Raw genomic sequence first — 16,176 nt, forward strand, 5'->3', positions numbered from 1 at the left:
TTGGGGTGCACTCCCCAGATGGCAAAAAACAGTCTTTGTAGAATGGTCTTCAGGTGGGGGGAGAAGATGTCTTCACCTGGGGTAGCTGGAGCCACCCAGGCACACACTCCTAACGATGTTTAATAGGGTGATTAGTACGACTTCAGCCAGGTAGCTCCAGCTATCCCAGGCTAGGCAATGGGGGAGGGGTGCTTCAGTGGTGTGTGGGGCCTAGCTGTAAGCAAGACCCCCACACATACTTCCACACACACCCACCCCCCACGATGTTCCGGCCCTCAAGTTATCTTCTTTCCTCCCCCCACCGATACAACAAAGTCTTTCGGGGAATGCACCAAAACATACCCACCTGTCGAAGATTGTCGAAATGGCTCTCCCTCCTTCCACACTGGATGGTGTTTTCTCAGGATGTTCTTTTCCCCCTCTCTCCAACTCTCTGTAGTAGCAATAAACGATAAATTTTCTGCTCTCCTCCTCTCCCTCTGAACATTGAATGTGTAGTAAGCCAGCCCCCTCCTCCTCTTCCTGGGCTGGTCTCAGGGCTCACTCCAGGCCTTCCAGACAGGAGCAAAAGCAGGGAGTTCCTTCTCTCACTGCAGCTCAGCTCCAACTGAATAAGCCACGCCTCCAAAGCTCCACCATTGGTCCACAGATTCCCTGAAAGTAGCAAGCCAGGTGGATAAGGTAGTTAAGGCGGCATGCAGAATGCTTGCCTTTATTGGCCGAGGCATAGAATACACGAGCAAGGAGGTTATGCTTAAATTGTATAATACTCTGGTTAGGCCACAGATGGAGTACTGTGTGCACTTCTGGTTGCCGTATTATAGGAAGGATGTGATTGCACCAGAGAGAGATTTACGAGGATGCTGCCTGGAATGGAGAATCTTAGTTATGAGGACAGATTGGATAGGCAGGGTTTGTTCTCATTGGAACAGAGGCGGTCAATAGGAGACCTCATTGAGGTTTACAAAATTTTGAGGAGCCTGGGCATAGTGGATAGCAAGTGTCTATTTCCCTTGGTGGAGCGGTCATAGTTTTAAGGTGGTTGGTGGAAGGTTCAGAGGGGATTTGAGGGAGGCCTTCTTCACGCAGAGGGTTGTGGGAGTCTGGAACTCACTGCCTGCCTGGAAGGGTGGTGGATGCAGAAACCCTCATCATATTTAAAAGGTGCTTGGATGGGCATCTGAAGTGACGTAATCTGCAGGGTTACAGACCTAGAGCTGGTAAGTGGGATTAGACTGGATAACCTCTTGTTGGCTGGTGCAGACACGATGGTAAGTATTGCAAGGAATTGAATACGGCCAGGGCGATCTCCTGGACTAGTTTTGATCACATGGATGTGTAGGAAAGGAATTTTCCCAGATTTCTTTTCCCCTAATTGTTTTTAAATCTGGTTTTTGCCTCTCCTAGGAAATCACATGGCTCCGGTTGGGGTGGAGTGTAAAATGTTGCGGTGCATGGTGTGTCGCAGTTGTGTGGGGCGGACTTGGTGCTCTTTACCTTCCCTCCATTGTTCATAGGTTTATATGTAACCTTCAGGGCTGCACAAGGGCCGCACGGATACGATGGGCTGAGATGGCCTCCTTCTGCACTGTGAATTTCTATGATTCTATGTAAGAAATGAGAGTGCAAGTGCTAATTCCAGAATTAAGCAAACTACTAAGGGGATAGATTCCAATTTTATCAAATTTGATAATCATGTTGAAATTATCTCAAATAACTAAGTACTGTTTCCTTTTTAACAATGCCGTTAGACGACAGGTTTTTCCAAAAACTAACCCCAATTTAAATAATATGCATATTTTAACATCTTGCTTGCAACGTACCAATAGTAACAAAGGCAGAGCTTTGACATGGGGAAAATTCTGGATTTTAAAACTATATATAAAACCTTAGTTATACAGAGTAATGTGCTTTTGGAAATAACTTGACATGCTGCCTTCAGTCCTGGATTATAGGGTGAGGGACGAGTCCAAACGTCTGCACAGTCTGAGCTGCAACACAAATTACTAAAAGTGGCAGTATGGTCCTAGTGGGTTGACAAGCAATTCTCTAATTGAAGCAATTACTAATAATGGCAGACTGTCCCTGAGGTAGACTTTTCAGTAGCTGTATACAAAAGTGTTTGAGTGCTATCACCATCATAGAAGCTTCCACATGAAATTGGCCATATTTAAACTAATGATCAGCTACAGAGCAGCAAGTTACAGAGCGTCAGCCAGCTCTGAAGGCTTATTTATCTCTGAAGTGGTGCATTGATGCCCCATGGAAAATAACAACAATCCTTTTCTCTCAGGCTGTCAGACATTGTAATAACAAAGATAAGTTATACAACTACCTATTAAACATTGTATGGTGTTTAGAAATGACTACATATCAAAAGTACTTTATTGGCTGTGGGACATCTTGAGTCATGAAAGTTGCCATGTAAATCAGAGTTCATTCTTCCTTTCTAGACACGCCAGACATTAATACATTTTATTCTCATTAAATATTTGGACAGAATTTTTGAATGGGCCTCATCATTAAATATTTTACATGGTATATCTATTATCAGTAAAACGAGTAAAAATTGCCTGTTAAACAATGAATTTCCCAAGATTACATTTCCTGTTGCAATTTATTTTTATTTAAACTCTAATACGTACTCATGAACTGGTTAAGGTTTATCCATTCTTTGAGAACAGTTAACTGCCATGCAAAGCTCTAATTAAAGTTTACTGATTTTCTGAAATTGAGCTACAAGGCTCAGAATTTGCTCAGATGCTTCAATGTGTCTTGTCCTCAAGTACTGGACACTGTTCTGATTGGTATCTTCCAGGAAATATCGATAGTTCACCATCATTCCAGAGGATGATGAAATACCACGAGTACTTGTGTCAGCCAGCCAGTTTAATCGCCACATCACAGCACCATTCTGAAGATGAAAGTTAGCTACTGGATTAAGGGCACCCCCACGGTGTTTTTCTCCATACAAGTACCAGGCACAAAGTCGCATAAATGGTAGCTCAAGAACTCGAACAAATTTGTCAGATCTCACCCACTCATTGGTGGTAAGTAGGCGCTTAAGTGTTTCTAACACAGATCCTTCATTGATGCCCTGGATTTCTTTGTATTCGGTTTGTGTAAAGATTCGCTTCGATGTCCCTTCCTTGATTTGGTCACTGATGATTCCAACCAGCCACTTTGTGAAGCCGGGAATAGGAGACAGACTGGAGAACTGGTTCATGTGAGGAAACTCAGCCTGCAGATTACACACACAAAAGCAGATGAATGTCAGAGCCACTACGTATTTAAAATAGCACTGTTAAAGTCCTATCACTGTTGCCCTACTTCACCTAATCTTCTCTGCTACTCTTTTCAACCTTGGTGGCGTCCTGTGGGATATAGGCTATGGCCCTACACTTGGGTTTCTCAACAAAAAAGGAAATGTCTTAATTGTAAAATGTTCTATTTATGCAATTATTCCTATAAAATATATACGGCAGAATATTCAGGTGGTAAAACTGTGCTTGAGCTGTTATTTTGAAACAGGCAATATCAAAAAGGTGTGCGCACTGCTATGCATTTTGTCTCAGAACTGGATAAAAATGTGCTCCAGTTTCAACATTTGTCAACTGACAAATGGTGGCGAACGGTGTATTTTTTTTGCAATAGCACATCGACAAACTATTAAAGAAGCATGTAAAGTCATTGAGCAGCTATATATGCTTTGAAATCATGCTATGCAATATTACTAACAAACATTGGTTAAGACTTAAAATAGCAGACAAATTAACTTCATATGAACATGTCTGCCACCAATATTGCACAGTGCAATTTTAAGGTACTATTAAAATCTCAGTTCTTGAGCAAGCTGAAAGATAAAATGTACCTGTAACACACGCATGTGTAGTGCACACACTGCACTTAGTATCATTTATTGCCTGCTTTAATCTCATCTATCTGAACTACAAGTAAGGGTGAAAATCAGTCAGGTGGTAGAAAATAATAGGAATCGATTTAACTTTTTTGGGTTCTTGCTTAGTTGCAACTCTAAGTTACCTGCATTTATCACTCACTTCATCTCAATAGATTATGGACATATCAACGCTCGATTAGTTATAAACAGGATGTTTACAATCACTCCCAGAGCAAGTGACAACCAGTCATTTCTCACTTGCTGAGGCCCTCCAAACACCTCCACCCCATAATTAAATATGGATTAGTGCCCAGACTGGGCAGTATTATAATATATCATTCAAATAGTATGTTAGTAAGAAAAATAAGAAACTGTGGATTTAAGTAACAACAGAGGAAATAAAATTGAAGCCTTGTGAAGCCATGCAATGGTTTACTCTGTCCATTCCTTTTCTCTTCCAGTATACTATTCCTGAGTCAAGGGATTGAGCAAATGGCATTCCAACAGTCTTCTGCCAATGACAACTACTTGGGGTTCACGATCATCTCCACAGAGTGATTCTTTGCTCTCCTTGTAGGGTACTTCATCCCTTTCCACCCCGCCGCCCGCTCTATCCCTACCTCTTCTCTACATTCTCCTTAGACAAGGCAGCTGAGATGCCACATGGATAATAGTGGATGTGTGTCGACACACTGCCATTTTACCACCACTGATTTGGTGATCCTTTCGAATAGCCACTTCAAGTCGGTTATCTGCATTTTTAGTAAAGTGGTTTTCCTCTTTTTCTCGTGCTTAATTTTCAGTGCTGCACGGCCCAGTGTGCAGCGCTGCTGGACTCACCACCCAACCTGCTGCCGATTGCGCTCCAAGAAAGTGGGCTACTTGATTTAGCGCTCCACCTCCTCCTTGGAGCACAAACGGCGAGTTTTTTTTCCCCCAAGTTTGAAATAGTTAGCACCTGGCACTAACTTTTAAAAGTTAGTATCCAAACAAGGCGATAGTAAATTTCTCCCCCAAAGTCTTCAGGAAAATATGGGATTTTAGAGGCTTTTATAAGTAGAGAGAGTAAGTCATGCAAAGTGACTGAAAGGGAATTGCTGAGGACAGGGACATAGTGAATGGAAGATTGGTTTCTGATGTAGAGGGGAACAAGCAGTAATCAAGAGTCAGAGCAACAGAGTATAGGCTGCATATATGGCAAAAGGGAGCATTGCTTGTGCAAGTGTAAGGTAGAGTAGAGAAGTACACAAATGCTGGAAGGAGGTGAGCTTCTACAGTTGAATCTATTGCAGGGGATAGATTCCCCTGCTATTGTAGCAGAGAAATCAGTACAACATTGTGGGGCTGAGTTTTGTTTTCGGTGTTCATCAAGTGGGTGTCAGGCAGAGCGATCACACTCCTCGCCCAATGAAGCTGGCTGGATGCCAGAACCATCTTTGTGCATGAGTCTCAAATAGAATAGTATTACTGAACTGCATGTACTGGTACCACAGTAGGCTAAGTCGACCACGGACAGCCTGGACAGAAGGGGCTGTCTCGGTTGCCTCCTCCCTTTCGCTTCCTCTTGCTCTGGTCGTTGTATGTCTGGTGGCAAGGGCTGTGCCCTCATGATGCCGGGGTTGTGAAGCATGCAGCAGCTCCCGACGAATCTTGCGTCGCGCTTTGGAGAGTACTGCAGGGCTCCTCCAGTGAGGCCCAGGCAGCAGAAGCATTATTTAAGGACGCCAATGGTCTGCTCGATCAGATTCCGTGTGGCAGCATGGCATTTGTTAAATACATGTTGCCCACCTGCATGGGTTTCGCAGCGGTGTCATGAGCCAGTTGGTCAGCAGATCGGCCAGTAGCCACCCTCTGTTTACTGTGGTGGCTCCCTCAAAGACTGAGGAAACAGCAGACTAGCATAGAATAAAAGCATCATAACTGCTGCCAGGATACCGGGCATTCACAATCAAGATGTGCTGAGTATGGTCACACACCAATTGCACATTCAGCAAGTGGTAACCTTTGCTGTTGCTGTACATCTCAGCATTTAGATGTGGCGCTCGCAAAGCCACGTGCGTAGTCGATGGCACCCTGCATCATGGAGAAGCCCGCTATCCGAGCAAAGCTACTTGCATGCGCCACCTGCTTCCCTTTAATCAGAGAGAAGACAATGAAATTCCTCTCCTGACAAAAAGTGTCTGCCAACTCTCTTATGCAGCAGTGGACAGCGAACTAGGAGATGTTACAGATTTAGTTTGCTCTAGCCTGGAAGGATCCTGACACGAAGAAATTCAGGACCACGGGCAGCTTCACAGCCACTGGCAATGCCGTCTTTGTCCTGGTGCAAGTCGGTAGGTCTGGTTGAAAGAGGTGGCAAAGTTCTGTGAGCAACTCATTTGTAAAGCGCAGATGTCTCACGCACTGCTCCTGGCTCAGGCTGAGGTAAGAAAATTGCTCTCAGAAGACCCAAGGTGGGCGAGGCCTCCTGCTGAGAGCCCTTCTTCACCACCTCGTCCTCCCTTTATGAGCAGCTTGTCCTATTATTTGCTGCCTCTGCTCCATCTCCCTGTTAAGAAAGGGGGTAGAGAGAAAATGAGGAATTATAGACTAGTTAGCCTGACATCAGTAGTGGGGAAAATGTTGGAATCAATTAAAGATGAAATAGCAGCGCATTTGGAAACCAGTGACAGGATCGGTCCAAGTCAGCATGGATTTATGAAAGGGATAAATCTTCTAGAATTTTGAGGATGTAACTAGTAGAGTGGACAGGGGAGAACCAGTGGATGTGGTGTATTTGGACTTTCAAAAGGCTTTTGACAAGGTCCCACACAAGAGATTGGTGTGCAAAATTAAAGCACATGGTATTGGGGGTAGTGTGCTGACATGGATTGAGAACTAGTTGTCAGACAGGAAGCAAAGAGTAGGAGTAAATGGGGACTTTTCAGAATGGCAGGCAGTGACTAATGGGGTACCACAAGGTTCTGTGCTGGGGCCCCAGCTGTTTACACTGTACATTAATGATTTAGACGAGGGGATTAAATGTAGTATCTCCAAATTTGCAGATGACACTAAGCTGGGTGGCAGTGTGAGCTGTGACAAAGATGATAAGAGGATACAGGGTGACTTGGACAGGTTAGGTGAGTGGAAAAATGCATGGCAGATGCAGTATAATGTGGATAAATGTAAGGTTAGCCACTTTGGTGGCAAAAACACAAAGGCAGAATATTATCTGAATGGTGGCAGATTAGGAAAAGGGGAGGTGCAACGAAACCTAGGTGTCATGGTTCATCAGTCAGGCATGCAGGTACAGCAGGCGGTGAAGGCGGCAAATGGCATGTTGGCCTTCATAGCTAGGGGATTTGAGTACAGGAGAAGGGAGGTCTTACTGCAGTTGTACAGGGCCTTGGTGAGGCCTCACCTGGAATATGGTGTTCAGTTTTGGTCTCCAAATCTGAGGAAGGACATTTTTTCTATTGAGGAAGTGCAGCAAAGGTTCACTAGACTGAGTCCTGGGATGGCAGGACTGACATATGAGGAGATACTACACAAGAACAGAAGAACATAAGAATTAGGAACAGGAGTAGGCCATCTAGCCCCTCGAGCCTGCTCCGCCATTCAACAAGATCATGGCTGATCTGGCCGTGGACTCAGCTCCACTTACCCGCCCGCTCCCCATAACCCTTAATTCCCTTATTGGTTAAAAATCTATCTATCTGTGACTTGAATACATTCAATGAGCTAGCCTCAACTGCTTCCTTGGGCAGAGAATTCCACAGATTCACAACCCTCTGGGAGAAGAAATTACTTCTCAACTCGGTTTTAAATTGGCTCCCCTGTATTTTGAGGCTGTGCCCCCTAGTTCTAGTCTCCCCGACCAGTGGAAACAACCTCTCTGCCTCTATCTTGTCTATCCCTTTCATTATTTTAAATGTTTCCAAAAGATCACCCCTCATCCTTCTGAACTCCAATGAGTAAAGACCCAGTCTACTCAATCTATCATCATAAGGTAACCCCCTCATCTCCGGAATCAGCCTAGTGAATCGTCTCTGTACTCCCTCCAAAGCTAGTATATCCTTCCTTAAGTAAGGTGACCAAAACTGCACGCAGTACTCCAGGTGCGGCCTCAACAATACCCTATACAGTTGCAGAAGGACCTCCCTGCTTTTGTACTCTATCCCTCTCGCAATGAAGGCCAACATTCCATTCGCCTTCCTGATTACCTGTTGCACCTGCAAACTAACTTTTTGGGATTCATGCACAAGGACCCCCAGGTCCCTCTGCACCGCAGCATGTTGTAATTTCTCCCCATTCAAATAATATTCCCTTTTACTGTTTTTTTTTCCCCCAAGGTGGATGACCTCACACTTTCCGACATTGTATTCCATTTGCCAAACCTTAGCCCATTCGCTTAACCTATCTAAATCTCTTTGCAGCCTCTCTGTGTCCGCTACACAACCCGCTTTCCCACTAATCTTTGTGTCATCTGCAAATTTTGTTACACTACACTCTGTCCTCTCTTCCAGGTCATCTATGTATATTGTAAACAGTTGTGATCCCAGCACCGATCCCTGTGGCACACCACTAACCACCAATTTCCAACCCGAAAAAGGACCCATTTATCCCGACTCTCTATCCATGCTAACAGAAAGCAGAGAATTGGCTGGCTAATACATTTCCACTGACTCCGCGTACCTTTATCTTCTGCAGTAACCTTTTGTGTGGCACCTTATCGAATGCCTTTTGAAAATCTAAATACACCACATCCATCGGTACACCTCTATCCACCATGCTCGTTATATCCTCAAAGAATTCCAGTAAATTAGTTAAACATGATTTCCCCTTCATGAATCCATGCTGTGTCTACTTGATTGCACTATTCCTATCTTGATGTCCAGCTATTTCTTCCTTAATGATAGCTTCAAGCATTTTACCCACTACAGATGTTAAACTAACCAGCCTATAGTTACCTGCCCTTTGTCTGCCCCCTTTTTTAAACAGAGGCGTTACATTAGCTGCTTTCCAATCCGCTGTACCTCCCCAGAGTCCAGAGAATTTTGGTGGATTAGAACGAATGCATCTGCTATAACTTCCGCCATCTCTTTTAATACCCTGGGATGCATTTCATCAGGACCAGGGGACTTGTCTACCTTGAGTCCCATTAGCCTGTCCAGCACTACCCCCCTAGTGATAGTGATTGTCTCAAGGTCCTCCCTTCCCACATTCCTGTGACCAGCAATTTTTGGCATGGTTTCTGTGTCTTCCACAGTGAAGACCGAAGCAAAATAATTTTTTAAGGTCTCAGCCATTTCCACATTTCCCATTATTAAATCCCCCTTTTCATCTTCTAAGGGACCAACATTTACTTTAGTCACTCTTTTTCGTTTTATATATCTGTAAAAGCTTTTACTATCCGTTTTTATGTTTTGCGCAAGTTTATCTTCGTAATCTATTTTCCTTTCTTTATTGCTTTCTTAGTCATTCTTTGCTGTCGTTTAAAATTTTCCCAATCTTCTATTTTCCCACTAACCTTGGCCACCTTATACGCATTGGTTTTTAATTTGATACTCTCCTTTATTTCCTTGGTTATCCACGGCTGGTTATCCCTTCTCTTACCGCCCTTCTTTTTCACTGGAATATATTTTTGTTGAGCACGATGAAAGAGCTCCTTAAAAGTCCTCCACTGTTCCTCAATTGTGCTACCATTTAGTCTGTGTTTCCAGTCTACTTTTGCCAACACTGCCCTCATCCCACTGTAGTCCCCTTTGTTTAAGCATAGTATGCTCGTTTGAGACACTACTTCCTCACCCTCAATCTGTATTACAAATTCAACCATACTGTGATCACTCATTCCGAGAGGATCTTTTACTGGGAGATCATTTATTATTCCCGTCTCATTCCACAGGACCAGATCTAAGATAGCTTGCTCCCTTGTAGGTTCTGTAACATACTGTTCTAAGAAACAATCCCGTATGCATTCTATGAATTCCTCCTCCAGGCTACCCAGTGCGATTTGATTTGACCAATCGATATGTAGGTTAAAATCCCCCATGATTACTGCTGTTCCTTTTTCACATGCCTCCATTATTCCCTTGATTATTGCCCGCCCCACCATAAAGTTATTATTTGGGGGCCTATAAACTACGCCCACCAGTGACTTTTTTCCCTTACTATCTCTAATCTCCACCCACAATGATTCAACATTTTGTTCATTAGAACCAATATCATCTCTCACAACTGCCCTGATATCATCCTTTATTAACAGAGCTAACGCACCTCCTTTCCCTTCTTGTCTATCTTTCCGAATCGTCAGATACCCCTGTATGTTTAATTCCCAGTCTTGGCCCCCCTGCAACCACGTTTCTGTAATGGCCACCAAATCATACCCATTTGTAATGATTTGTGCCGTCAACTCATTTACTTTATTTCGAATGCTGCGTGCGTTTAGGTAGAGTGTTTTAATACTAGTTTTTAAACCATGATTTTTAGTTTTGACCCCTCTTGCAGCCCCTTTATATTCAGTGGCCCTTTTTGTTTTTTGCCTTGGGTTTCTCTGCCCTCTACTTTTACTCATCTCCTTTCTGTCTTTTGCTTTTGTCTCCTCTTTGTTTCCCTCTGTCTCCCTGCATTGGTTCCCATCCCCCTGCCATATTAGTTTAACTCCTCCCCAACAGCACTAGCAAACACTCCCCCTAGGACATTGGTTCCGGTGCTGCCTAGGTGCAGACCGTCCAGTTTGTACTGGTCCCACCTACCCCAGAACTGGTTCCAATGCCCCAGAAATTTGAATCCCTCCCTGCTGCACCACTGCTCAAGCCACGTATTCATCTGAACTATCCTGCGATTCCTACTCTGACTAACACGTAGCACTGGTAGCAATCCTGAGATTACTACTTTTGAGGTCTTACGTTTTAATTTAGCTCCTAGCTCCATAAATTCGTCTCGTAGGACCTCATCCCTTTTTTTACCTATATCGTTGGTACCAATGTGCACCACGACAACTGGCTGTTCACCCTCCCTTTTCAGAAGGTCCTGCACCCGCTCCGAGACATCCTTGACCCTTGCACCAGGGAGGCAACATACCACCCTGGAGTCTCGGTTGCGGCCGCAGAAACGCCTATCTATTCCCCTTACAATTGAATCACCTATCACGATCGCTCTCCCACTCTTTTTCCTGCCCTCCTGTGCAGCAGAGCCAACCACAGTGCCATGAACTTGGCTGCTGCTGTCCTCCCCTGATGAGTCATCCCCCTCAACAGTACTCAAAACGGTGTATCTGTTTTACAGGGGGATGACCGCAGGGGACCCCTGCACTACCTTCCTTGCACTGCTCTTCCTGCTGGTCTTCCATTCCCTAGCTGGCTGTGGACCCTTCACCTGCGGTAAGACCAACTCACTAAACGTGCTATTCACGTCATTCTCGGCATTGTGGATGCTCCAGAGTGAATCCACCCTCGGCTCCAATTCCGCAACGCGGTCTGTCAGGAGCTGGAGGCGGATACACATCCCGCACATGTAGTCGTCGAGGACACCAGAAGTGTCCCTGAGTTCCCACTCTGGATTGACTGGGCCTGTATTCGCTGGAGTTTAGAAGGATGAGAGGGGATCTCATGGAAACATATAAAATTCTGATGGGACTGGGCAGGTTATATGCAGGAAGAATGTTCCTGATGTTGGGGAAGTCCAGAACCAGGGGTCACAGTCTAAGGATAAGGGGTAAGCCATTTAGGACCGAGATGAGGAGAAACTTCTTCACTCAGAGAATTGTTAACCTGTGGAATTCTCTACGGCAGATAGTTGTTGATGCCAGTTCATTGGATATATTCAAGAGGGAGTTAGATATGGCCCTTACGGCTAAAGGGATCAAGAGGTATGGAGAGAAAGCAGGAAAGGGGTACTGAGGTGATGATCAGCCATGATCTTATTGAATGGTGGTGCAGGCTCGAAGGGCCGAATGGCCTACTCCTGCACTTATTTTCTATGCTGCAGCCCAAGGGGAACAACTAGAGCAGCCATGAATGGGAGCAAGTGGTCTGACCAGGACTCTTGAAGTCAGAAGTAAGATCTTCTCCACTTGCAGCACCACTCACTTTCATCTCACCAACTTTAAACAACTCTGGAAAGCACCAAACACTGCCACAAACTTACACAGAGCCAGTAGAAATTAATCAACAACTAACCCAAGAATAGTTGTTGATCCCTTTAAATATCGCTGGTGGGTGATCCTTGCTGCTGCTGAACACATGTTTAGCTGTGCAAGCTTAAGACAAGGTGTTAGCTCCAGCACTGAGGACAAAAATGGCAATGCTGGCGTCAAATCTGCAATCAAAATATCACGATCTGTCCACTTTACTTACATGCGGCGCATGCTCTTGACACCAGTTCTAAAATGGCGTCTGGCACAGCTCACACCAGAAGTGCATGCATAGCGCGATGCCATTTTCGAAACAAAATGGTACCCAAAGCGCTGAAAATCAGGCACCATGGAGCTGAATTTCTAGCCGTTGGTGTAATGGAGATGTCAATCGTCCTGTTAAGTGGTGTAAATTAGTATTGAGGTTGCCGATGACAACATTATAATTTGTATGTCTGTCAACATGACTTGAGTGTCAGAATTGAAATTCAATGCTGATTAGTTTGCAAACCACCTATACACAGATTGAGCTTTCAACACATATCTCAAAACTACTGATTGAACTTCACCCTGCTGAATAAACAGGAACATTATGCTGTTGGCACAAGTTCTCTCATTACCACAAGTGGTTTTGCGTATCAAAATCAACTTTAGAAGGATATCGCACCTTTGGTAAAGCCTGTCAAAAACAATTAAAGGAATATTCAAAGCTTCAGAAAACTTCAATTGATTCAAACAACTTGTCTAATATCCAGATATATAATTTCCTGTGTTAATTCATTTTTGGATAGTTCAATAAAAATAAATTTCAAAGTGCATCTTTCCCAGCTAGAAAGAATAACTATTGTCTGTCACCTGATCATATCACACCATCTGATTGGGCATCAAACCACAGTACAAAAGTGCCATCAATTTGGGTCTAAACCGATAGCCTCAATTCTTTGTCAAATCACAAACGCCAAAGGTCACCTTGCACACATCAAGGATCACTCTGCGCCAATGCTCTTAGCCAAAAGGCCGAGAGCCACTGCACCGTTCCTGGAAGTACTGCAATACCAGGTTCGTGCCATGGAGGTGGATGGGTCAGGCCCCCCACACACCTCCGTGGAGGTGGATGGGTCAATCCACCCCACCCACCTCCTATTTCCAAAAAGCATAGGCTCATTCAGAGAGCTGGGGAGAGCAGCTGGTGTGAGAAATGGGAGTGTCATGCTGGTGAGAGGATGTGTTTTTCTAAAATTAGGAGCTTAAAGGTGCATCTATCCTTTGCTGTACCAGAGCTAGCACTGCTTACTGCTGACAGTTGATACAAAATAAAAAGAAAACCTGTTTTTCAGCTTCAGGTTGATCTACCTCATCTTGATACAAATAAAAAAGTGGATTACTTCAGCAAACCTGAGTCAGCACAAAGTAGTAGTGGCTGAGGCAGGAAGCATTGACATGCAGGTGGGTGGCTAGGACTAGAGGAGGCTACATTGTACAGTTTTTGAGTGAAGATTAATGGGAAAGACTGTGATTGAATTTTTTCCCCCCCTGCAATTTAAATGATGAAGTCCACCTATAAGCTGGGTTAATGGCACCTTAGAGAATGATAAATGGGGTAAATTTTGTAAAATAGTTCTTTTGGTTTTGAGTTTAAAAAGAAGAGAAATGGGAGAATGGTACAGCTTTTAAAATATATGGTGCAGATGGATGCCAGTGAAAGTTAGGAATATGATCTGTCCTGGAAAAGTGTGATTTTCTTTGCTTAGACGGCAAGATGAATGTTTACTTTTACAGTAAGACAGTAAGTCATGAGGATTTTTTTTCAGATCTAGAAATTCTAGCTTTTCGTAGTGTTGTGGTTTAGTGGCTATTGCTACAAGCTAAGGTAATTTGTTACTACTGGCCTCTGATCACAGGATGCTGCTTATCCCAACCATATTTGAGACAGATTCTTACAGACGTCATACTTGCTGTGACTAAGACCTACCTGCAGCTCTTTTACTACTTGCTTGATGAGGTAATTTCCAAGCTCAACCCCTTGCAGTCCTGGCTGTGTCGAGCTGATGGAGTAGAAAATAGCTGCGGTAATCTTGTTAACATCCTCGGTTGTCTCAGGAGAAGGACCTTGTCGGACAATAGCCTACCATAAAACATTCAATTAAAATGTAAAAAATCTTTATTTGTTTCATGTTGTACTTCTTATTCAGCTATTGGAAGGTACACAGATGCTTTACTTATTTTATACATTTATCAGACAAAGCAGTTTTACTACATTATATAGTGATGACCATTACTGAAAAATGGGCAGAATAACTTTGTTTAATGCAGAATTTTATTTCTTCATTAAACAAAAATGCAAGTAGAATATATACTAATTAACACCATAACCAATGATCAGCTTCCAAAAACAATTAAAAAGCATTATTATTTAATGATAAATAAAGTCAATGTTAAAATGAGTGGCTACCTTTTCTTCACCAAGCCCTTTTCCATGACACAATATTGATTCCATCCTAAAAAAAGTAAAAGCTCAAAAAATTCTAACAAAAAGATGGTTAAAACAATGTTCTTTATAAAAAGGCGCCTGGAATTTCTCCCCATTGCCTGCCATAAATTTGGCAGAAGAGAGTGAAGGAAACCCCGCAAAATGGTGTAAATGGCCATTTACACAGTTTCTCCGATCTCTCCGCTGATCTTCCACCAAAGTTACGGCAGGAGATTGGGATAAATTCCACACAAATTTTACCCCATAGTATTTAGCTGGCAGTGATGAAAACCAAGATGGAAGACAAGAGTGCCTCTTCAGAATGGAAAAATTGCTCCATCATGCCAACTGGTGCCAAAGCCTGAAGCTACAGCTGTCACAAAATGTCAGTGTATCACACAGATTGGAAAATCTTATTAGCGATTGTCACAACCAAAGGGTTACACAAGTCTTTTGAATATAAAGGGGCAGGGTTTCAGTTTTAATATTACTATCAGATGTCCTGTGACAATGTTCATGTTATAACAATAGGAGTGTTTATTCCAGGTAGGGAATAACATTCGAGCCACTGATTTACAAGGACTGAATAAGTCAAACTCCATTTTTATTGGTGCTCTGTGGATTGAATTTCACAACAATATTCGTTATTCTATAAGTGTGTGGGGGGGTGGGGGGGCAAAAAGAGGGGAGAAATTCAATGCGCTCCATTTACTATTAAAATTTGGAAAAGTTAGTACCAGGCGCAAACGAATCTTAACTTCTTCCAAATTGGGATTTAGCGCCCCATGAAGGAAAGTAAATGAGGCGCTAATGACCTCAGTGGGGCGCTGCAGGGGCGATAACAGCAAGTGCTATTCAATTTCAGGTGACTTGTATTCAGCAGTCATTCTTCAATCCTTCACACTGGCTCATTCCAGCTCTGAAAGGGGAAGTTATATGAAGCTGCAGCTGCTCATTTTCATCAATGCTGCATTTGAGGGAGAGCTGAGAGAAAGAGGAAGAAGCTTCTGGGATGGCTGCTGCAAATCCAGCTGGAAGGGAGAGGGCACGGCGATTTAATGATGTGGCATTGGTGGAGGTAGTTGAGAGGAGGGTTGCACTCTTCCCGGCAAGGAAAGAGGCCATTGCCACGGGTCTTCAGGGCCATGTGGAGGGAAGTGGCAGAGTAGATGTCGACCAGCACTATAGTGGATTGAACACTGACACAGTGCCGGAAGAAGTTCAATGACCTCAGTCGGTGAGGTCAAGGTGAGTACATGCTTCCACACCTCCTACATACCAGCCTCAGAACCTGTTGGTGTGCACACCACCACTCACCCACCAAACAGCTACTAAAACTCACATCCTCATCTCACGCCTTGCCTACATTCACTGCTACTCAATGACGGCAGGCACATCTCCCATGTACATCGCTGGACTCTTACTCACACAAATTCCTTTCTTTTGCAGGCCAAGATGGCACATAAACGGAGGGAGCAACAGAAGACTGGTGGGGTGAACCTCAACTGCAGAAGCTGTCCGACCTGGAGGAGCGAGTTCTGCGGCTCATTGACCCGCAGGTGGTGGAGGCCATGGTCCCGCTGGGGGGAAATAACGGTATCTTTATCCCCTCTCCTTTCTCATCCCACTTCTCCTTCACATCAGAAGGCTTTATCACTTTACAGCTCCTGATATGGTCTGCCTTCCTTGCTCCAT

The 16,176-nt window shown here is 43.9% G+C and overlaps 1 protein-coding gene across 1 annotated transcript in view; it reads right to left on the reverse strand.

Moving 5' to 3' along the window:
• Positions 1-2,359: 2,359 nt before the first annotated feature.
• mlycd (malonyl-CoA decarboxylase) overlaps positions 2,360-16,176 on the reverse strand; it is a 48,002-nt gene continuing 34,185 nt past the window's right edge. Inside the window, exons 4-5 of the mRNA XM_070897011.1 lie at positions 13,984-14,136; positions 2,360-3,241 (exon numbers count right to left, since the gene is read on the reverse strand). Of these exons, the coding sequence (XP_070753112.1) occupies positions 2,708-3,241; positions 13,984-14,136 (687 nt within the window). The 3' untranslated portion in view covers positions 2,360-2,707. The remainder of the gene's footprint in view (positions 3,242-13,983; positions 14,137-16,176) is intronic.

Source organism: Pristiophorus japonicus, chromosome 13, assembly GCF_044704955.1.
Source record: "Pristiophorus japonicus isolate sPriJap1 chromosome 13, sPriJap1.hap1, whole genome shotgun sequence".
Classification (NCBI taxonomy): domain Eukaryota; kingdom Metazoa; phylum Chordata; class Chondrichthyes; family Pristiophoridae; genus Pristiophorus; species Pristiophorus japonicus.